This window comes from Lytechinus variegatus, chromosome 18, assembly GCF_018143015.1.
Source record: "Lytechinus variegatus isolate NC3 chromosome 18, Lvar_3.0, whole genome shotgun sequence".
NCBI lineage: Eukaryota > Metazoa > Echinodermata > Echinoidea > Temnopleuroida > Toxopneustidae > Lytechinus > Lytechinus variegatus.
Genome location: NC_054757.1, coordinates 23,810,302 through 23,835,694, shown reverse-complemented (window position 1 = coordinate 23,835,694; position 25,393 = coordinate 23,810,302). Strand labels below are relative to the sequence as shown.

Genomic DNA, 25,393 nt, shown 5'->3' with positions numbered 1-25,393 from the left:
TTGATATTTCTGTCACGGGAGGGGGTGGGCACTTTCCCATAAAGAATGCTCTATACAGCATTCGAATTTCGGAGGGGGGGGGGGCGTCCTAACGCCCCGCATTGCTGTCCAATCTAATTTAACTATAGAGTGTAGGCCTATAAAATGTAACATTGGAAGATTATGAAGGAAAATTTTAGATTATTTGTTTATTACATGAATTTAAATGACTTGTTTGAATGTAGTTCCAAATAGATATCCATCGACCATAATCCATAAGACCCTCAAATATAACATCTTGCCTACAGCTGAAATCACCAACCAAAAATAAATGAACGAAATCAACAAATGATAGAAAATATAGGTCTATAGTCATCCAATTTGCATAAACTCATTGAAATTAGTGTAGTGCTATGTAGATGCTAATCTTTCTATATACAAAAAAAATCAGATTTTGACGTCGAAAACTTAACACAACAAAGTCCCAAACATATTGGCCCGCATTCTGAACTCTGTGCTTAAACTATGGGGAGCCAAACATGTCAAATTTCGTTCACATGGTATGTTTCTTATGTTTACTGTGCTCTATTCTAATTCTTTAATCATGTTAATGGTTAAGACAATTATCTTATTCAGCATTCCCATACAGTTAAGAATGATTTGAGAGTCAAAGTAATGAGCTAATACTATGAACCTCTACTGTAAGAGATTTATCTCACAATTGGCTATCCATAGTTAAACACCAGGGGTCGGTTTCACAAAGGATTTGCAACTCTTGTAACTTTGTCATTATGTCAAATACCATGGTAACCTTGATTATGATTGGCTGCTGAGGCCTGTTGCCATGGTAGTTGCCATTATGACACGGGCCCTGATTTTGAAATAATCCCAACTTCATTATACAGGGCCATTGTCATCAATTCTTGTTTAAAGAGAAATTCCAGTAGTTGCAGTTAACACTGATTTCATGAGAAAGTCTGTAAAACAAGGCTTAATTGCCAGTATATCATCGAGGATCTAGATCTGGTACAGTTACATTAACTGGACTTTGTGAAATCTTGAAATCTACGCTGAAAAATGTTCACACCGAAAATCCCCAACACAGATAAGCGCACGTGGACAATGTATAATTATTGCTTAGGGCGTCGGGCCGACGCCCTACCCGAATCCCGTGCTTATTTGCTGATTTCTCAGCAATTACACAAATTCTTCCAGAATCCTTTGGCACATGCGTTTTATTATACAACAGACACTTTAGTGGTCATTTCATTGGATTCTGTACGAACTCATTTTGATATCGTTACAAAACTAGCATTTACCTTTAAACCTCAGGGAGGTGATTTTGAAATGTGAATACTGAACGGAAAATAGATTAGGGAGAGGGAGAGTGTGTTTCTGTGTGTGATAAAATGTATCTAATAGAGAGAGGTATAGGGGGTGAGATGGGGGCAGACATACAGGCAAATGGGGACATTTAAAAAAAAAGTATTACAGAATTACTTGTATACGAGAGAAAGACCCGAAAATGAAAATTAAATTGAGAGGATTTTTGGACACTTAAATAAGTTACTGGGAGAAGTTGTACCACTGACACTGCTGCGAAATGTTTCCCCTCCTTTCTGGGGGGGGGGGGGGCTACTAGGGTCTTTTTACAAAATGACTGACAAGAGCACCTTTTTAGTGAAATAAGAGACATTTATGGATAATGGATATTTCTCTGCTGTGTCATATTTTAGCTTGAGGCTCACCCTCCCTTCTCGCTCTCTACATTGTTCTAACTTTACATTCATCTTTTATTCCTTCGTCTCCATTCCTTCCGATTGCTGTCATTAATCATATTCGATGTGTTCATTTTCCATGCAGATATCAAGATGAAAAATTACGTCCTTTTGTATGATTTTGTCACTATCGACCATAAACATTCATTTAGAATCTAATGACCTTGACTTGACTTCATCTTTGTTTGACAGAAAAAAAGAAGATGAATTGTTCATCAATGGAGGTATATGTTTCAACATTTCTGCTGCCGTCACCCCCAAAAACCGAATTCGGTCGGATATCCATCCATAATTTATTGTTCGAAATAGACATGAAATGAAATACTCCGAAAATGTGTTTTGCCCAATTGATCGTGGGCCCGGCAGCCGCTATGCAGCGCCAGATCAACGAGGCTCTTTCCCTTTAATCGTTGAACGCCAAACAGGGTAGCAGCAACTCCCATCTTTTAGCGTCTTTTGGTCTGACGCGGCCGGGGTTTGAACCCCCGACCTCCCAGTTGTGAGACGGACGCTCTACCAACTGAGCCAACACACCGGTCGAATTGATTCAATCCGGTTTGAGTCCAGGGGGTCATTTCAAAAGCTGTCGACTGGGGATACTTTCTTACGCGCTAACTATCGCCGATGATACCATTTACCAAAAGAAAGGATCACCAGTCGTTTTAAAGTCGCTCTTAACTTACAAACGGCTTTATGAAACGGCCCCCGGTTTGGAGTCAGCCTCGTTGGGGTGATTGGGAAGTTATCAACTAAAATGAAATCATTTTTATATATGAATTTATATATTTCTTATTCTACCCGAGTTAGGACTTGATATGAACTGAAATATTTCATGCGTTTGTAGGTTTTGTCCTTTCGCGATCGACTCGACTGTCATTTAAATATTGAAATTAAAGTGCCGTCCATGACCGTGAAGTCAGAGCAAAAACGGAGTCTCTCTCTTCGAATGCGCCACTTAAACGTGGCATATGGAACTCAAACTTCAGAATTTGAGTATCTTTTCGTAATATTTCTTCTCGTATCTTTTTTTTTCTTTTGACGGAGCACACGACACTGGATGGCATATTGGTGATTGATTCACCCAAAATATGCAGCAGACAGTTATGGATGTAGGAGAGTGAAAATTGAATAGACCATGAAAACGGCTAAAGCGTCATAATATTGCACTCCATTATTACATCCTCTTGTATAAGAATCACAGAATAAAATAAAAAGGTATGAAAAGAAGCAAAAAACACACGAGTTTTTAAGAAAATAGAAAGAAAATGGAGAAAGGGAGAAGAGTGATATATATAGAAAGAGAGAAGAGAGGGAGGTGTTAGCCGGTGTACATAAAGGACCACACCAGTTATTTTACACCGGTGTTAAATTGGTGGTGTTAGTTTTACACCTATAGGTGTCATTACAACACCTTTGGCTGTTACATTTACACTCTTTGGTATTATGTTCAATCTTTAGGGTGTAATTTTAACACCTCAGGGTGTGGTCCTCTATTAACACCAATTGGTGTCAGTTTTAACACCACAGTTTTTACAGTGCATGATTATTTAAAATTGAATGTGATATGTGAAATGATCGTATTGAGTTTGTTGTTATTGTGTGTAATTTGTCTGAATTTACTAATTGATGAAAAAGCGCTTTTTAAATTTAATATGACAGAATGTGGCATTGATATTCTGATAAATTGGCTTGCATCAAACACAAATAATTTCATTTACTTCAGCCATTATGGCCACCCTACAATATTTTTCAGTAATCATGCTTACTTAAAATCACATGATAATAATAATAATGATAATAATAACAACAATGACAATAAAGTAATAATGGTAATAATAAATGATAATAATGATAACAATAATAAGGATAACAATAATAATAAGAGCCAATAGCGCTTTTTAGAGATACAACGTGTTTTGAGATTTATGAGGATAAAACAGTGAATTTATTGAATTTGACATTACATTTTTATGTTAAAATTGGGAGTTTGCCAGTTTGTCGAGCTTGAGAAGAAGCTTAATTTGAGAGCATGACTATTGCAGAATGTCATAAATGCTTCTCAATTAAGATGAATCCGACATGATCGATTATTAGGGTGATCGATAAGGGCATTGTGATCCAATTTATCTTTTTAAATATCCAGTTACTGGCTTGATTCTATTATATATTCTATTTATCACAGAGAGAAAGATAGGATGATGATGATGGGAAGATAGAGATAGATAGATAGACAGACAGACAGACAGACAGACAGACAGACAGATAGATAGATAGATAGACATACAGATAGATAGACATACAGATAGATAGATAGATAGAGAGAGAGAGAGAGAGAGAGAGAGAGAGAGAGATAGACAGATAGAGAGATATACAGACATGCAGATAGATTGACAGACAGACAGACAGACAGACAGATAGATAGATAGATAGATAGATAGCATGCAGATAGATAGACAGACAGACAGACAGATATATAGATAGATAGATAGATAGATAGATAGACAGACAGACATACATACAGATAGATAGATAGATAGATAGATAGATAGATAGACAGACAGACAGACATACATATAGATAGATAGATAGCATGAGAAAATAGGTTAGACCGAGGATAAGATTGGTAAATGGAGACGAGCGGATAATAGAAATCTAAGAAGAGATGAAAATAGATATCATGACAAATAAGAAAGGAGGGGTAGATAACTATGATAGTGTAAGACGATGGGACCGGATATTATCAGCTAAACCAATTTATAGGTTTTTTCAAAGTAGAAAAAAGAAGACTTTAGCCCGCTTAAATTCCCCGTATAAATCATTTCATCGTCCCTGTCTTCTTTGCCTATCTAATACCATACTTGATTGTATCTCATCCATTTTGTGCGCCCTGGAATTTATTCATGGGAAAACCTTTGCAATAGCTGGATATCAATAAACCATATACCCTTCATTAGAGTGAGTTTAGCGATTCGGTTGTAATTTATTTAAATTAACGTCAATGTTTGGAGGCCCAGTAATCACGACTTGGATGCTGCTATCAGCCGGGGAAGAGAATCCATTATGCGAGTATGAGACCTTAATCGTATAGTGGCTTTAAAAAGAAAATTGGAAAGGAAATATGGGTTGGAGTGGGAAGGGGGGGGGGGGGTCGGGGCTTGGCAGAATTTGGGAGGGGAGAAAAATCTTTCTCTCATTTATAATGAAAAATATGAATAAGGCAATACACCAATAAAAAAAGAGAGAAGGAGAAGGAAAAATACAAGATTTTTTTACGGACTACATATAATAAGGCTGTAAAAGTATTGTTGTTGTATTTCTTGGTTTTTATGGCATTTTTCTATCAATACGCTGAATCTTTTTTTTTAATATATCTTGTAAATAAAAAAAAATGAAAAAAAATAAAGAGGTTCCACCGAGACTTGAACTCGGATCGCTGGATTCAAAGTCCAGAGTGCTAACCATTACACCATGGGACCCACCGCAGTTGAAATGATGAGTAATGGCTTTTGATTCTGTATAAGTCTTTCATGATGAATTTTGTTTCGTGTTATATTATATTTCTTATACAACATTAAAATCAATTAATATATATAAAAAAAGAATCTTCGGCTTTTAAGTAATGGGTTGATAAAGATAATGCACAATAAGATTAGTAAAAAACAACAACACAGGACTACATGACAATGGCAATTATAAATTATACATGACAGACAAGCAAATATCAAACATGAAATCACTATTTTTGTTCCATAATGGTACTGCAAAATTTTAAGTCCAAGGTAATTACTAGCAAATATTCTCGCTTACACGGTGATGCGTTCGTTTGGGCGAGTGTAAGAGGGTGGGTGGGTGTGTGTTTCGATCGAGGCCCTTTCTCTAGATTAGACATATGGATATCATTTTAACCATTGAAGAAAATGTATGACGTCTAGGATATTGAGTTAAAATTAAAGTTATCAAATGCAAAGTCATTTAAAATGACTATTCTTTTTGATCGTCACAATTTGAGGAAAAGCCGCTAAAACAAAGGGACCTTATTTAATCCGATGATCTCCTAATTCTAAACCTGTCATACAGATCTCGGCCCCCCACCCCATCAGTGATCTATAAAGGGCCCATGGACCCCTTCTTCCATCATGGTCATCTTTCCATTTACAAAATGTTCCACGCCTGACCGGGTTGACCTTAAATAGAAACAGATAAAATAAAACTTGTCAAAAATCTAAAGAATCTTCTTTTTTCAGTTGGGCACTTGAACTGAGCTATTAATCATGTTCTTCTAACAAAATCGCTTCGATGTTCCAGTACGGGCGTGCAGGACGCATTTGATTTCTATTAAGCGCGCGTGCAGCATTATTCTGCTAATGGATACTCCCGTAATAACACATGCATTTAAGTGTCTTTAAAGTAGAATTTAAGAGTGTGCAGTTCGCTCGCTACATTAAAATTTTCATTGGTTTTCAATGGCGGTATTGCATCTTGCATTATTCAAAGCAGTAACAGTGATAAATTTAGGAAGCATTTTCTGCTGACATTAAGGTTCGGAATCGAACCGAGTCTGAACCCCGACAAAGGGACATGGACAATGCAAGCATGTGTCTTTGATAAAGGGCCTACGGTTTGACACTTTTCATTATATCGAGTGATTTTATTAAGAAAATGAAGAAGTATGATATTATTTTGGAATAAAACATTGGCTAAACTTCCATAGTGAACGTGGTAAGGATTAATTCATGTGTGTAATTTGGGGTAATACGGTATTACGAAATCTCATTAGAAAGATCTTCTCATCAATCAATAATGAATGATTAAGCATAAAAACGTAAGTAAAGGTCCGGAAATGGGGGGGGGGGGGGCGCCAGAGAGAGAAAAAAAACCCAATGTATCTCATGGGTATCACATGGAAACTATAACTCCACAAAAGTTTACGGAAAGTTATCTCATTTAAGCGTTTTGCACGATTGCATTCAATAAAAAACTGTTATATCATTTTAATGAATAGGCCTATACAAATCTAACTACACCTTCCCTGTCTCACGATCTATATGACTCAGTTGGACCTATTTTGTGTACATGTGTATTCTATTGTACCTCTAAGTACGATGGATCATTATGATAAATACGTAGAATAACTTGTAGAATAACATTTCATTTCATTTTCATTTCATCTATTTAATTTCCAACAAAATACAAATCAGGAAAATACAATTTGGTCAAAAGAATCAAGTCAATGTAATAAACAAAATATGTATCATCAAGCACTCAAAATATCTAAATAGCATTATATCAATCTCATCATTTGCCATCATCATCGTCACCATCATCATCATCGTCGTCATCACCATTGCCATCATCATCATCGACATCATCATCATCGTCGTCGTCATCATTTTCATCGTCATCATCATCACCATCACCACCACCTTCATCATCGTCATCATCATCATCATCACCATAATCTCTCTAGATATTAATGCCTATATCTTCGTTTTTTAAAATCCCAAATACATACTTACATCTCGACTTTTTCACGTTTTATCCGTCTCTCTCACGTATTTCTTCGCATTCCATTTTATATATGAACAAAGAAACCCGAAAAAAGTTATGTTGTCATTGTCTTTTTTTTTTATTCCGGAACAATAACCATAATTTATGAAAAAATGTGAGCTAAACTACAATATTCTATATAGACTTGACGACAAAATGATTCAGCTATGATACAATGGAGAGACACACATTTAAAAAAAGATAGACCCTACTTTAAATTCTCAAGTAATGTATATAGATAACTACAGAATACTGTGGCATGACACTGTAATACTTTTTGTTTGAATGTTTGGCCGTTGTGAATTATACGAGATGAAATGTGGAAGAGAGGTAAAAATGATGCCATGTGGGGGACCGCCAAAAGGGCGGCGGGAAAGTGAGAGTGTTTATATATCTCACGTTGATGGATGTCCATGCTATATTGTCCGCTTAAGTTACGAAATGGACTTCGCTGGTGTGATCGATCGCCGGCATCGAATACTGTTAAAAGAGCCTCTTAGCCTTAATGGGAGCACTGTACTATACCCGCACCCATAATATTCCTCACAGAACGCAAACCAATCCATTGATATTTGTTGCTAGCGAATCGTTCTCTCTTTCATATGACATCAGCGGCTCTCTTCTTAGTATTTTTGAGCGCGCCAATCTTCTTGTCGGCTTTGCCCGCCGACACAAATACCCCTAGAATGAGGTGGTGTCCGAAATGTACGAACCTGAACGGATTTCAAAGATCAAGAGGCTCCCACCGCATGAAATAACTCCCGATTTACATGAGAGGATGCATCGATATTACATCACATTACAGGGCATAATGGTTCACCAGATCTAATAAAATCAAATCCAACAAAGCCACAGTTATCTTTTCCCGGATTGGAGATGGGACTTGCTTTCATATTTACAAAATTGAAAAGTATTATCCCCTCGTTCGATTGAGAAACAGAGCAATTTGTTTATAGCCCAGTTTTGTTACACTTTTAAAAGGTGTCGAAGCCTTTGATTTTTGGTCCCGTACATAAAATGAAACATAAATGTATAATAGAACCTTCAAGGTGCCCGGATGCTCCGATCAAAAGACACCATCATGGACACAATTTACTTTGTTACCAAACTAAATAAAACATCTGATAAACAACTTAAAAATGACAACAAAGAGAAGTAAAAAGAAATACATGTTGAAAACTAAAATGTGACATAAAACAAATAATATGCATAGGATTTTTTTTTATCTACATTATCATTTTCAGTGTAGAGAAAAGGTAGACTTAAACAATAAGCCATTTTGTTCGATAGCTTTGACCCTTGGCAAGATATTATGGCTGATTCTATATGTTTGTGTATTTTCATCGTAAACTAGAGGAAATTCCTACTTAGCAATAAAAGTTTATGTAAACAAGTAGTTTCCATGGAAAATCGGTGTTTATCATGTTTATTCTTGGAAGTACGGAATTAATCAGGATAGAAACCTAAAAGATTTATTAATACCCAAGGTTGTCTGCTCGCTACCTTTACTTTGAATGAATTATATGATTGATCAATAAAGAGGTGATTTAAATATCAATATATAGACATCATTCTCTGTTTCATTGAAACATGCATCATGTTCTGTTTTACAAAGTTTTAAATGTATAATAAAGGAAACATAGTTATATTATGATTGGAATTATGATTAACATTACAAAACCCCACTTCTTTCTGTCGTTTGATGGATGTGGTTACAAAGTCAGGTCACTACCACAATATTGATGACGTCATTTCATTTCATTACAACTGACTACTCGTCACAACTTTGTAGAGAATATTGCAATAGCATATTGAAATACGAGAATTGACTTGAAAATGAAAAGTGTAATAAATTCATTCCGGGGCCCGTTACACAAAGGTTTGCAATCGATCGCTAAAAACCAATGACCAATCAAGATCATCGTTGCATGCGCACTCTGTTTAAAATACTGACCGGGAGCCAATCAGTGCGGCTCTTTCATATATGCAATTCATCGCAAACCTTTGTGTTACTGGTCCCTGGTCACATTAAGATTGAAGTCAAGTTGGGGTGAGGATGCAACTATGACTTGCATTGATACAAAATCGTTTTGTACATTTAAATGGAGTTTTATTCATGCCCTGTTAAAATGATTAATATGCATTCTTTGAACAAACTGCAATACTTAATGAACTCTTTGAACAAACTGCAATACTTAATTTAGTATTTCAAGAGAAACGTTTCAGATTCAGCTGAAATTGAACCACGAATTTTTCATCGGATTATTTCAACATTCCAAAACATGATGGAGACTCAGTTTAAAGTCTAGTGAAATCATAATCACCGAATAAGAACCCACATGGAGCTACTGGTGCATGATCAGTTAAAATCGAATGTCAACAGAAAAAAGTAGAATGAGATTGTGACAAAGATAAGAAATACTATAAAGGGGTCAACGATGACCCTTGGACGCAAAATAATATTTCAAACATGAGTCAAAGAACACGACGGCGTCTAACCCCCGAAAACATGGAAAATGACTATGCCAGCTTTGTTGGAGACCCGAATAGAGCATGAAATCAGTATGGTAATTGGTGATCCCTGCTAAAATGAGATTAATCATAGTTATCATTCTGTAATCAATCTCAGGTAGTAATAAACTCGATTCTTATATGAATTGTTATTAAGACAGGGCATTGAAAGTTTCAATATATCACCAGTCTCCTCCCATGACTATAATTATGACGGCTCCATATAGACTCCGGGGGCCGTTTCATAAAGCTGTTCGTAAGTTAAGAGCGACTTTAAGAACGACTGGTGATCCTTTCTTGTGCTAAATGGTGAACACGGCTCAAAATGTTCATTGGCGATGGTTTAGCGCGTATAAGAAAGGATCACCAGACATTCTTAAAGTCGCTATTAACTTATACAAAAAGCCTTATGAAACGGCCCACAAATTTATATCTCAAAATAGCCGAATAATCGAGCGAAAAAACTTGAAATGGCCAATCAAAATAAATTATGCTATAGCAAGTGCATTTCCATCATCACTGTTCAACACACCCGCTAATAACCATCATTCAAAATCGATGTTTAATAATTGTAAATCTTTGAAATACAGTGTCTTTGGGTGGAAAGATCGCGGGAAGGGGTGCATGTTGCACACCCCTCCCCCAGCTCCTTAACTCCCCACCACCACAGCCCTTTAACATCATCCACCGTCTGCCTGCATCCTTCTCTCTCCAGCCTACCTTGGCACGATGACGAAATAAGGTCAAGATACCAGCATTAAACACGATGACTTGTCATCACAGTGACATTGACAGTGGAAAAATAAACACTCGAGAAGAGGGTTGCACCGGTGGGTAAAAGTACTCCTAACCCCACATTAGCGGGACAAGGACGGTGGAGGGTTGGTGGAAGGGGGAGAGAAGATCGATAGAAGGGCAAAGAGGGTGATGAGAAGGACAGAGAGAAAAAGGGAAGATAGGCATAGAAATAGAAGGGGTGAGCAAGAGATGAGAGAGTAATTACAAAGAGAGAGGAGATACAAAGAGAAAGTGAAAGGGATGAGAGAGAGCAAGCGAGAAAAAGAGAAAGAAATGGAGAGGAGCAACATAATGGGGAAGGAGGAATTATTGACAGACAATTTTAATACACCATTATTATGATTATCAAAATAAATGAAAATGTATTTTGAACTTGAGTATACTATACTCATATATATTTTGAACTTGAGTATACTCAAGTTCTAGAATACTAAGGGAGAAATAAAAATGTACTGGAAGGGGACAAGGGGAGGCTAATAATAAACGTTTGAATTCGTTTTGCAGGTCCTAAGAAATATGTCACAAGAATATGAGAAGAAAATCGAATTGAGTAAACAGCGATTTGAGTATTTTCGCTTTATACATAAGAAAAAAAATAAATTGCTTAGAAAAGCAGCATTACTTTTCGTTTTTTTTTCTTATCATTATTATACTTTTACTGAATGTATTTTGGGAGTAACATGCTCACATGATACACAGAACAATTATTGTTCTTTTATCTTAGTTTCATGTTTAATAATAAGGCGGCGGGAATGGGGTGGCAATACCTGGGTTTTTAATAGCCTTTATATAAAAAGTAAAACATCACCATTGGGGAAGCTCATATGTTTATGCATCAATAAAGAGAAATCCACATTTCGATGGTTCTCTTCCTATCATTATAAAGGTGCTTGAAGTAAAATAATGAGGTGCAAAAAAATCAAACAGATGAAACATTCCATTAATCAAGATGAAAAAAAAATGTCCATGAATGATCAATCGCGAACCGTAAGATCATCCAGAAATAGAATCAGTTTTGTTTAATGATATAAACATGATGAACATTGAACAACATGCAATCATTACTCTCTGAGTCCATCAGCCAATCAACGTCGACTTTTTTTTTTCTTTATAGAAGTTCGAGTTGATCTTTCTTTCAGCGTCCTGCTTTTCCAGGAAAAAAAGTTTCTGGTAATGTTTGATGAGCGTCTCATGTTGCGGGACCGTTGAGACCAGCGTATTGGCAAGCTGAAAGCGTGGGGCTCTGGCGGACTGGGTAGCTCAAACCGGGTACGTTGGAGGAATGATGTTGCTTGGCTTTGAGGCGGAGTGAAGCAATGCTGTTTGTACACGGCTCACGATACATATACGGCGGCGCTCCAGGCGGTGAACCGTAAGGGTAGCTGGCGGCGCCCACGGCTGCTGCGGCTGCGGCGTTGTTGAGAGAGTTCAACCCTTGGCCAACGCCGTTGACAGGGGTCGCGGCAGAGAAAGTCGAGCTCAGCGTGGTCGGTGGGGGGTTGAAACACATCTGTTGGCTGGTCATCGACAATGGGTTCACCGTGTTCAATGACCACGCAAAACTCTTGGTACCCAGGTGGTTGGCGGTTTTCGCTGCTGCCCAGTTGTTGTAGGAATAGCCTGAGTAGAGGCCGTCATCGAAAGGCTGCATGAGGCCGTTGAAGCCAGCACCGAGACCGTTCTTTAACTCGTGTAGTTGGTTTCGTTCCCGTTTGCGCCATTTCGCTCTTCGATTTTTGAACCAGACCTAGATGAAAAAAGTGAAAACAAAGGAGAGAGGGGGTGTCAGCTTAAAGTAAAAACAAAATAAAAATACGATAATTTACCTTATTTCAACAAGTTTGACAAATGATTATTATAATACCAACAACGTTTTTATGTTGGATTTTTTTTTCTTCAAAATTTGTGCAGAAAGAGAGATGAAAAATAATGGAGAAATATTTTTTCCGGACTTTTTTTTCCAGCCACCCGTTCGCACTGAACCTTTGTGACGCATGTGTCGCAGAATAGTTAATATTTGCATACTGCATGCTATAGGAAAAGGGAGCTCACGACGATTCGATCCTTCAAGGATTACGCTTAAAGTACATAAAACATGTAAAATACCACTTTGTACAAATCCTTTAATCTTCAGAAGTGCGAAGGATCTCTAAACCCACAATCGACAGATGTTGGTATTACATTTGAATATATCATCTCAAAATTTCCTCTTTAATGTTGCATCATCACTCTTCTAAGGAAACGCCATTTCCTTACAAAATCTAAGCCAGATGACTTTTGTTGAATTGTATTAGCGTATTTTCCTTTTCCTGCATGTATAATTCTTTCATATAGGATTTCGCTAATTCTGCGGATCATATTTCGAATCTTTGTCTGTTACTTTTGTCATTTTAATCGTAACTTTTTGAGAAAAATAAAAACAATCGAATGAAAAGAAAAGAAAACCCTGGATACTGCAAACCCCTAAGCAACTTCAATTTCTTTCCTGAAAATGCATCATAGTATTTTCGCGCGGAGTCTTTTCTGCCATTTCTCTTTTTTCCCGTCCTTCCCCTGGCGCTTTAAAAATTGGACAATTACAACTGGTACTGGCAATAATCGCCGATCTCGTTTCATTGAGGTCTATTTACTTAGGAAATAGTATACCTCATTCGAGAGTCATTAAACGATTAAGTTACATTCACGAGATGGCATTATGAATAAATTTCTACACATGTTCATCAAAGATGAATATTGTTAAAGTCAAGGAAAGGACCATTGTGCCGGAGGCGTTGGATAGCATTGTACGTTGAAGGGAGTGTATACTTGACTTTGTGTACTCTAGGTATTGTCGGATATACACTGGGAGTTTCGCCGAGTTCCCTCAGGGATATTGTGGCGCAATTCCTCGGTCTGAATGCGCGCCCGCCGAAATATGGCTCCACAAAATGCCATCGCTCTGTCTTTCTCGGTGCAAGCATTCATCTTGCATTCGGGAAAGTGGGCAGCCTGTCGTTCCAGCGGGGCATATGGGGATGGGGGGAAAGCTTAGGCCAAGTCACGTGCAGTCATGACAATCTTAAAACATTGAGAAACACGAAGACAGACGGAGATATGTCGAGATTTCATAAGACAGCATGATGAATGGAAGGAAACATGGATGAAGACATTTAGTGGGAAGAAAAAATGTTGAGCTTTGTTTTCTCTTATTCAAAAAGCCAAATGTTTAGTTAGCTATGACCGAGCAAAATCCATTTTCAGATGCGTTTAGAAGTTCTTCCCCTAGCAACCCTACACAAAGTTAACGTTAGAAAACTAATATTCGTTACTGAGCTCACTTTAGGCAACTGACAACAAAGACACACTACAAAGGTAGTAACAGTAAATTGTAAGAAAATCACCAATAAAGATATAGAATCGGTCGTCAAGCAATTGAATACATATAATAATGAAAAGACGTTTCCAAATATTTTATGCCAAATAAATACCGAACCCCAAATTAAAGTTTTACTTCACGAGCGAAATGAATATTTCACCACCAATATTTCAAATCACAGCGCAGTATTGGTATCAGTCTGAGCACTCCTTCATCCAATGAAAAGGGCGACATCGCTTCGTTTCCTTATTCACTGGTCTTTGGTGATATTTTTCATCACTTCTAGAAAGCCCAAACGTCGAAAAGAAGATGCCGTCGTGACCGCAAAGCCGCAAGTACAGCGGCGATATGAAAATGAAAATCATATTTTTTTCACGATTTCGCAAGAGCATTTCTTCGGAATGACGTTTGTATCGCTCATAACCTATTTTTCATCAGGTAAATATTAGAAAACAACCATGCTGCGTGTTCAGTGGGTTTTTTTCAGGACGTGGGGTTGGTTTTAATATTAGACCTCTTTGTGATTGTATTCTTCCATTTTTTTTTTTGGGGGGGGGCAATTAGATCCAGGAGAATTTTTTCTCCAAATAGCCTTTTCTGCCTCATACTTTAAGAGGAGATATTCATTGTAAACAAACAGAACTCATGTCTCAATATTGACACTAGTATTGATACCGGTGTGATGCTCGTTATGCACGTCATGTAAATATTTTCCAGATTTAAAATTTCTATACCTTCCATACCTGTACTACCGATTTTATCAAAATAATATTTTAATATTACATATTTCTTTAGAATGACACCAAAGGACAAAGGTCTAACATCTTTATCTCTTTAGAACGCTTTTGAAAAATAAATTATTGATAAATAAATGCAAGGCCTGTCGATATTTCTGGTAGTTATGTAGTCATCAACTCTACGCTCATTAATCTTGGATCATGGACATTAAAACAAATCTTGGAGATAATAACCCACAAGAATATTAACATCTTATATTGACATTCCCAGTAACGGGGGAAGCACTTTGCACTTCGTCCGAAGATGGATGAGCGAAGATGCACCATTCTCTACTTTCTCGCCGTGTATATGACGATTGATGCCCTATACATCTTTACCCTATATATCTCATCCACACGATCCAGTGAATTGTGACTTGTCAGTAATATTCGTCCCCCTAATATAATTTTGCCTAATAAATAAGGTATCAGCATGACGCTAATTGTGGCCTTATATTATTTATTGAAAAAAATGACCGCCCCCCCCAAAAAAGGAGACTTTTATTCGCAAACGAAACTTGCCTGAATTTATTTTACATTGTTATCTTGGAATCAGTCTCTATACTGCTAAATATAATGTGGAGAGGATATAGTATTCAATTCCAATAAAAGCTCGAACGTCTCGTTCCATCATATCTTTAATATAAAATATCCTAGATTCCTATAAAAAAATATTCTAAGACTGTCCTTTCCCGGATATATTTTTGTTAAATTTTACAATGAACATAATAGTCTGGCTTAAAAAATTGGTATGAAAGAATGTTTTCGATTGATAATTGTTTCCAGTGTCGTAAAAATATAGTAACCACCAGCGGAATAGACTATACATGAACTAATATAGAAATACGCATGTTGAACAAAGCAAAATAAATCTTAACTCATGGTGGTAAATATGTTAATGACATCTCAATCGTATAAAACACGAATTTATGTTTTTTCTATAATAATGATAGAATTTTTATCTTTAATGAATGGTTTTAAAATCTAGATGATTTGGGGAATCCTTTCTATTCCCCGAACACAATTTTCAATTGGCTGTTAATAACATTTGTATTTTCGGAAGATGATAGTACGATGAAATAGAAAACTATAAATTTCATGTAACTTTTGTTAGATCCTTATCTATTCCCATAGTTGCCATGGTTACTGATGATTGATAGCTATCCTAAGAATGAGTTCTAGACAGCCGACAGTACATTGCCCTCAGAGATGATGTGTAGTTTATATGGTTCCGTAGAATCGTGCACTTTTTGGACCTTTGATGTCACTATTTCCTGCTATTCTCACAACAACATTCCTAATGTCCTCAATGTTGTAATAAAAAAGTTGATGAATAGGCTGGGATATTAGAAATGGAACATGAAATGATTTCATCGTTTTATCCTTATAAGATATAAAAAACATTAAATTACATAAAGTAAACAGATAAAAACAAAGTACTATTTATATCATACATCTAAAGGTATGATGTGATTATCATGATGATCATGAGCTTCTTTGGTAGATATTTTGATTGCTAAAGCAAAGCTCGTTTACACCTAAGAAATACGAATCAATCTAGCCCCCAAAATGCTTTGATTTCAAAATAGATTTATTTCTAAAGCAATAATAAATGTAATAGATAAATCTATTTTTTGAATAGCGTTTTGCAGTAGACAATGAAATAATGATACATTTCGATTGATCTGGGTTATTACTAATAAAGAATCGAAGAATCGGAGAAGAATCGAAAGGAAGAAGAAAAAAAAATCGAAGAAAAAATGAGAAGAGTGGGAGATATAAGAACAAATAAGTAGAGGGAGCTACAACTACAAAAACAACAAAGACGACGATCATCAATGTAATCATCAAAATACGGAGAGGAAAATGAGTAAGAAAGAGTGGTATAGTTCCGAAATATTGATTTTCGTTCTTCTGTTCAATACTGGTGTTCTATCTAGGACACGTAGGAGTCCGAAAATATTGAAATGAACAGTCTTACAAATCGTCGGGGTCACTTGAACTTTCTTTCGGCGAGGTTATCTCCTAGACGCAAATTGGTGATGCCTCGTTGAAGAGTTGGACTATCGTGGCAATATGAAAACATTGTTAAAGTACGAGGCTTTGGAGAAATGCCCTTGAACTTTCTTAAGAGCATCAGCACTGCCAGGAGTTTTAAGGAACTCGTTTGTCCTCCAGAAAAAAGAACCATGGACTGCACTGTAAAAGAGTTTCAGTGGGAACAGCACAGTGTCTCGAGTGTTTCTAGAACAAGCTGTCAAGACGGGGAATACAAAAATGACATTTGGTGTCTTGAAAGAGAGAAAGATATCGTGTGCTTTGTGCATTATTCTAGATTTAGAGGGTCCAGAGAGACTCGAATCGAAACAAAACCTACTACACATCATTAGAAGGTCTTTATACCACTCTAAGTGTATACACTCCTATACACCCTCCTATAGATGTACTATCACGACTATGGTATCTTTAATGCGAGGGCTCACCTGGGGATCATCATTTTGCATTTCAAAGATACCATAGATATATCTGATCATTTTATTAGCATGGGATCAGAAGTGATGAGGTCTGAAAGTGCACATGAAAACTTAACGGTAGATATTACCCTCCATCATACCCATTTTGAATGATATAGTATGACTATTGCACGGGGGTGGTAGAGTCAATTTGGGTTACATGATGACTCGGTGGGCTATAGCATCAAACTATGACATGATTGTAGAGAGGTCGGTGTATAGTGCATTGTTATTCTGTTTAGAAGAAAGCCTTGGGTAGGGACCTTTCCGTGAGGGCGGGCGGGTGTCCTATGTATTTTCACAACATGGAAAAACTCGATTACTAAGTTTAGAAATTCGAAAAAAAAGAGATAAAGAACACGAACATGATTGTCATTTAACAATGGTTTACGGTAGCTTTTAAAAGTTGCATACAGATGCTAAACTCAAACGGACAAATCCGATTAGCGTCTCTACGACTTCACAAAGTTTTCGGCATTTATTTCCTCTACGATGTAATATAAGCAAAATCCAGGGATTTGATATTTACAATAGAAGGGACGACATATCACCGAAGTGCCCTTGACGGCGCCGTGTGTGTATAGAAGCGATGCATTTTATGAAAAGATATTCATTGTTAGCCGCAAACGCGTGTGTCAGGTCGCTCATTTAAAACACATAGAATCGCGCCAGTATTTTTTACTCAAACCAAAATTCGATTTTAAGGTCTAATTGTTACTAAACATTGCCACAATGACGCTAGAATGGAGCCGTTGATTAGAAAATCACAGTGAAGATAGCAGTACCTCCCATCAAATTGAAAATCTTTGATTCGAAAAGCTTCCATGAACAAAAGGCAAACTGTGGAAGAAATATCAAAGTTTCGATCGAGAAGACAAAGGAGCTCAGGAGACGTAATTTTTAATGTTGCCGCCGGCGGGACCAGGCCACAAAGTTTATTTACTTTCTATTTATCTGTGTAATTGAGTCAATAGATTGAAAAAATTGCAATCATTTGTTGATGGAGGATGTATTCCTATGTTGTGAAAATAGATAATAACTTCTAATTTTTGCGTAATGATTGATGGCTAGCTTTGCTGTGATAAATGAAAAACCAGCCGCTTTTATAAGTATACCACAAAGCAGTCGGACCTGCCAATTTCGACTGAAAGAATGAAGAGAATAGATTGCTTAATTGGCGAAGGGATTTGATGAAAGTTCAAGAGAAATGTCAAAATTCATATCATGATGAAGTGCAAGGGACTTTAAACGCAACTGTCGCCACGCCATAGGAATGTACTTCAACCACCAAATTCTATTGAATAGATATTAGATATTATCGTCAAAGTCAGGAGAGTACACTTTTCAAAATCATGAGGAAAAAAATAAAAGGAATAATATCGCGAAGATACGGTTTCGAATGAAACAATATCATTAATAGAGACAATACAAACAATAGAAAAGGTAAATATCAATATTTCGTTAAAGCGAATAGTTGCATACCTTCACTCAAATAAAAAAAAAACGCGGAAAAGAAACCTATCGTAATATTTATAGGGAGACAGAGGTGGAGGAGTGAGGATCGTTTTTAGTGGACCCCCTCATTTCCATTTATGCTCAATTTTATACTGTTTTTTTTTACGAGGGAAAAATGATCATCTGTAAAATTGCATCCAATTTATATTATTTTGTATTATGTTTGAATGGAAATGAAATGGAATTGAATTGATTTTTTTCAAGATAAGATTTGAGATGATGACTTTTGCACATCCAAGATTCGTTCAACTGTTCATCAGTCGTTTAAAACCTAACCACATTTTCATCCTTGATTTCTGATTGAATTACATTTCAATAATTATAATTATATTTCCCCAAAATATGATGAATATTATCTTTATCTGTTACAGACATAAGGTTGTAAATGATTTCCATAACTAAAAAACAACCAGTGCTTACCTACATTGAATTTAAAGCGCTATCATCATGATCATACCAGTCGATATGATGTAGCTGCACTATGGCCGTCATTATCAAAAAGAACTTTTTCTTCGCTACAATTATTCAAAAATAAAGTGTAGACATGCTAACGTCCCGTACTTGTCATATGCTTATTAATTGCACAGATTTTAAACCCATTAATCATACATCTAGTCATTCATCAATACTATATTTCAATAGCCTTATTCTTTTTGAGGTACTTTACGTGTCGTTCTGGATCCATAAAAACCGGAAAAATCTTTGTGCTTTCGACAGTTGGGATTATTAATTTCCACAACCACGGCTACGACTTGTTCGTATAAATCCGAATGGAAAAATCAAATCTATCATTCTATTATGGAATGGAATTAAATGATACACATTGTGTGTTATTATCATGTATATGGGAAGGCATTGTGTTGACTTTTGTTCAAGATGCGAAAGAGAAAGAATGGATTTGGTATTAGGGTTGTAGGGAGATGACATGGTGTCGCCATCAAATCACAATCAGACATTTCAATGAAAAAAAACCTAGCCTAAAATGCAATGAGTTTAAACCAAAGTATGAGTAAGAGATTCATAAGAATTAATTGACATTACCGTAGTAGTAGTAGTGGTCATAGCATATAGACGTAGCTTTTGCAGTAGTAGCAGTAGTAGTAGTAGTAGTAGTAGAATAAGAAGTAGTAGTAGTAGTAGTAGTAGTAGTAGAAGAAATAGTAGTAGTTGTAGTAGTAGAAGTAGAATAAAAAGTAGTAGTAGTAGTAGAAGTAAAAGTAGTAGTAATAGTAGTAGTAGAAGTAGTAGTAGTTGTAGTAGTAGAAGTAGTAGAAGAATAAGAAGTAGTAGTAGTAGTAGAAGTAGTAGCAGCAGCAACAGCAGCAGTAGTAGTAGTAGTATTAGTATAGTAGTAGTAGTAGTAGTAGTAGTAGGAGTAGTAGGAGTAGTAGGAGTAGTAGTATAGTAGGAGTAGTAGTAGTAGTAGTAGGAGTAGTAGTATAGTAGTAGTAGTAGTATAGTTGTAGTATAGTAGTAGGAGTAGTATTATAGTAGTAGTAGTAGTAGTAGAAGTAGTAGTATAGTAGTAGTTTAGTAGTAGTAGTAGTAGTAGTATAGTAGTAGTAGTAGTAGTATAGTAGTATTAGTATACTCTAATAACACTGAGTAAAATTTTACCTAATGTTGGGTAGAAAGGGAGCAGGCATGTTTGCTGGGTATTTTTGTTTACCCCATATTGGGCAAAATGCATGTTTTAAGGTAAATTTCAACGCAAATTTACGAAATATTTGGGTTTGGGATCTTTTTACTCAACCAACATGCATGTACCCATTTTACCCCAAATTCGGTAAACCTGTTTTTTTAGAGTGTAGTGTATAGCAGCAGTAGTAGTATAGTAGTAGTAGTAGTAGTAGTAGTAGTAGTAGTAGTAGTAGTAGTAGAGTAGTAGTAGTAGTAGTAGTAGTAGTAGTAGTAGTAGTAGTAGTAGTAGTAGAGTAGTAGTAGTAGTAGTAGTAGTAGTAGTAGTAGTAGTAGTAGTAGTAGTAGTAGTAGTAGTAGTAGTAGTAGTAGTAGTAGTAGTAGTAGTAGAGTAGTAGTAGCAGTAGTAGTAGTAGTAGTAGTAGTAGTAGTAGTAGTACTAGTAGTAGTAGTAGTAGTAGTAGTAGTACTAGTAGTACTAGTAGCTTGTTTATTTGTTTGTTTTCGTAGTATCGTGGTAGAAGCCGTAGTAGTTGTCGTCATCGTTGTAGTATAGGAGTAGTAATAGTCTCGTCGTCGTATAGTAATAAAACGGTGAAAGTTATTTATAAGTTACAATCGTAATGACTATAAAATACAATGCATTTAAAAAGTGAAAAATGAAGTGTAAACAAAAGTATTTGAAACGATCGGCTCCAAACGAATTAAGCAAAGAATCAAACCTTGGCTTTTAAAGTAAAACAGGAATAATAACACCTAAAGTACAACAAACCGGCAGAATCATATTGATTCCACAAACTCTAACAAACAAAGAAAACGAAATGCTTCAAACGAAAAAATATCTCCATTTTTTTTGCACAACAAAACAAAGTCCATAGTGCTTGATATCATGTTGACGTGGGGCAATCATAGAATCCAGGCTGACTCTACCAGTCAGACAACTAATTTCAATAGATCATGTCAACTTTTTACTTATGAATGCCGTAATTTATGTGGCATGCTCGCCTGAGCGACGGCTTAAAAAATACCCAACAATAGCTATAATCGTCGTGTGGTTATGTTAACTACAGACATGACATTTCCTCCCCGCTGCCTCTTCCTATTGTCAGATTTCGACTTTTATTGGTCAGCATTGGCAATAGAGTCACCAAGGACATGGGGGGGGGGCGGCGGCACACAAGTAGCTCCATGGTGGTTCCTCTGGTAAGAGGTGCCCTGATCATTTCATAAGAGTTGCCCTACCTCATTGAATTCCATTTTGACGAATAACATGAAAAAGGGATTAGTCTATGACTATATGCATACAAGGCAACATACAACTCCCCATATAAAAAGAGCTACTTATTATATCATTAAATTTTTATTTCCCATCATTAGCTTTACTTTCTTGTAAGTACTTAAATCATGTTAATTGTAAAAATGCGAATGACCAATAGCATAAGAAAGAAACATATCCATTGAGTGCAATCTGAGTACCAGGAAATCGATACTAGTATATTTAGTATTATACCATATGTCTTCAATATAGTTGCCTAACGAAAAAGTGATACCGAGACATTAAAATTACAAAATATCAAGGTTCAAAAACCTGGCATGATCATAAATCAGATCGAACCATCCAATGCTTAATTTGTGATAAGTCCATGATTATAGTTATTTTTCGAAATGCCACGAAATTGTGGATATATCTTAAAGCAGCGCTTCTCAACCGGTGGGCCGCGAAGCTCTCTCAGGTGGGCCGCGAGAAGCTCCAGAGAAGAAAAAAATAGGGGGATTATATTATATTTAACATGCTCTAGGCCTATTTAATGTCCGAAATTGTATGTTTGACCAGTCTCCGTGGGTCAAACAAAGCTAAAGGCACATAGATAGCATGTTGTGATATACATACACATTGTATGATGATTTCGATCCAACTTTGATGTGAACCTCAGGCCTCATGTATGCATATTGTGTATGTAGTTAATTATCGCCCATTCACCGGACCTTTGCAAATGCATTTACTTCTCAAACTGATTGCTTCGAATGTGCTTAAAAGCTTTATGTTCAAATTTCACGAAACATACTTTCATCAAAATGGACCGTGTTTAAAGCGAAAGGGTGCATAGAGGAAACAAATTTACGGTTGAAAATTCTCAGAAGGTAACTAAGAAAATATGACCCTACGATAGATTTGGATTTATCATAACTGCGCAGTGATGCAAAACAAAAATCAATCTGTGTCGAATGTGTTGAAGTTATTGTCAAATAAGGCGCTTAAACCGTCAGAGCTTCAGAGACACCTAAACACAAAACCACCGAAGAGTGAAGGAAAGCCAAGAGTGTTTCGAGAGCAAAAATGCTGGATTTAATTCATAGCAAAACACTTGCGTACAGATGGGGGGGGGGGCTCTTGGCCCCAGATATATCATGACCAAGAAAAAAGGGAAAGGAAAGAAAAGAAGAGAAAAGGAAAGGGATAAGGGTGGAATATGATATTGTTTTTTTAATATTGTTTCAAAATCTATTACAAACTTGGATTTTTGTAATAAAAATGTCAAAATTTTTGCTTGCTCGCCATGCTCACTCGCAACATTTTATTAAGTGCGCGAGGTCCGCCATATCAAGCCCTGTCATTTTTTCTTTGTTCATTACGCCACTGCAGCAAAAGATCATAAAGTTAAGCACTAATATGCTCTTTGCAATTGTCGAGACAATGATATCTTTGTGTTGAGACAAATAGTCATATCCCTTTTTTAAGTTTGGTAGGTGGGCCTCGAAAAAAATCTGAGAGTCAAAGTGGTCCTCAAGTAAAAAAAGGTTGAGAAGTACTGTCTTAAAGGATGGTCCAGATGTAAAATGTTTATATCTCAATAAATAGAGTAAAATTCACAAACAAAATGATGGAAATTTGAACTAAATCGGATAAAAAATAACGAAGTTATTTAATTTCAAAGATTTACATTGTTCCGGTGAAACAGTAGTAAGCATGTCTTTATGAATATCAATTAGTTGGGTTGATGATGTCATATCCCCACTTGTTCTTTTGTATTTTATTATATGAAATGAGGTTTATTAAAAAATTTTCTACCAAGAATTACAACAATTGGATTGACAAGTGATTAAGTGCATTAGTCATTTATTGCAGTAACTTAATTCATCATAATGGAGACACATCATTTACACATTTATGAAAAAAATTATTTGTTATCCGACTTTGATGAAATTTTCAGCATTTTGCTTTGTGAATTTTATTCTATTTATTTGGATATAAACATTTTCAGCCCGGACCATCCCTTTGACAATTAACCACAGGACCAGCGGCTTTAAGTCCTCTCTGAGAGTATAACGAAGATCAATGTCCTTTCGAAGGGCACTAACGCATTGACTGCATGGGATTCGAACCCTGAATCCATGATTTATAACCAGAGCATCCCTCTATGAATGAGCCTGACATCATCCACCTCATTCGTAAAGACCAAGTCTCGCTCTCCCGAAATTACGTTAGCTGATTTAAAACGAAGGTAAAAATAAATATTTCTGATTGCTCTACCCCCCCCCCAAAAAAAAAAGTCTTCAAAAAAGTTAATATTTTCGAGATGTTTTTGCATCATAAGACAGAAACACGTTTGAAAATATTTTATCAGTTCTGGTGATATTCTTTTCTAAGATAAAGAATAAAATATCATAAAGGAAATATGCATCCATTGATGCTAATTTTGCCATCGATCTTCGGTGGAAATATGCGTAAAGGGGCCACAGGAATTTATATGAAAGGAAAGGTCACATCATGAAATTGTTCTGATTTTAAACACTTATCTGGCAACATCATTCCTTTTTTCTAAAAAAAAATGACCAATTATTTGGGTTAAAAACGTTTCCACCTACCCAGTTAGGGCAACCATTACGCCTTTGTTAAAATTCTTAATGTAAAGTACACTTTATTGTATAAAAGTAGGTTTAGGGGAACCACAAGTGTATCTAGCATCTATAGGATCACCAACACCAACAAAAGGAAAATAAACCCCAACAATAAACATCGCATCCCATTTCATTTCGACCCTTTTTTTCCTCGCTTGGAATCTTTTTATGAATCTTCCACCAAACCACCATTCCAGGACCTTCAAAGTCGCATAAATTATCGACGATTTAAAAACGATTTTGGGTGCCCTTTTCCCTGGGCAGAAATGATGTATTATTAAATCGTTTTGTGTGTTATCATTATAGTGAATGGAGCCAACCCGTAACAAAAACGTGCTGCAATAATTTTGAATTAAAAAAGGAGTACAAAAGCGTGATTTTTCGCTCTTCATTACAAGGAGTCCATGACCTATACCCTCTGCACTATGTACTCTCTGTAAGCAGTATGCTCATTGCTCGAGGTTAGTTTTCGTCTCCAAATAATTTCAATTTCTATATCATTAAAGCAATACTTGGCTTTCATTGCTTCTTGAATTGATTCGCGGCTAAGTTTTCTCCTTAAACATCAAATAACACGCATGCATATATTTTATAATTGCAGTTATAGGTTTTGCGGGTGAAATTGGCATAGCCTCATTTGTAAATATCTTTGGTACTCGTAATCGTATCTTTCATAAAAAACATGTTGAAAAAATCAATCGCATGTAAGTTCATGTCTCATTATATGACTATATTGAAACTGAGCTTCTATCAATATTATTTTGTACAGGAGCCCGTTGCAGAAACAGTTGCGTTTGAACGCAAGTCAAAAAATCAATCGCAAGTCCCAAATGCGCGCCAAAGTTGCGCATGATTTTTAGAGTTACGATTGATTCCAACTCTTTCTGCAACGGGCCCCTGATCTGTTAAATATTTTCTCATGCGCTTTCAAGGAGATGTGAAATACATTGAATTGAAAAACACGGTGTATATAGTTCCAAAGTTTTTATGTAAGTCATTAACAGACAACATCGGATCAAAATAATTATTTCCTTTTACATTTCACGATTTCCGAAAACTTTTTGTACTTGAGACATAAACTTG

General features: G+C 36.2%; 1 protein-coding gene and 1 non-coding gene across 2 annotated transcripts in view; both read right to left on the bottom strand.

Annotated features, from left to right (window-relative positions):
- Window positions 1-5,161: 5,161 nt before the first annotated feature.
- Window positions 5,162-5,233, bottom strand: TRNAQ-UUG. The gene has a single exon. It is a non-coding gene; the product is annotated as a tRNA-Gln (tRNA).
- A 4,941-nt stretch (window positions 5,234-10,174) lies between these two features.
- Window positions 10,175-25,393, bottom strand: part of LOC121431895 (pituitary homeobox x-like) — a 29,056-nt gene continuing 13,837 nt past the window's right edge. The window contains exon 3 of the mRNA XM_041629677.1: window positions 10,175-12,360. Coding sequence (XP_041485611.1) covers window positions 11,803-12,360 — 558 coding nt within the window. The 3' untranslated portion in view covers window positions 10,175-11,802. The remainder of the gene's footprint in view (window positions 12,361-25,393) is intronic.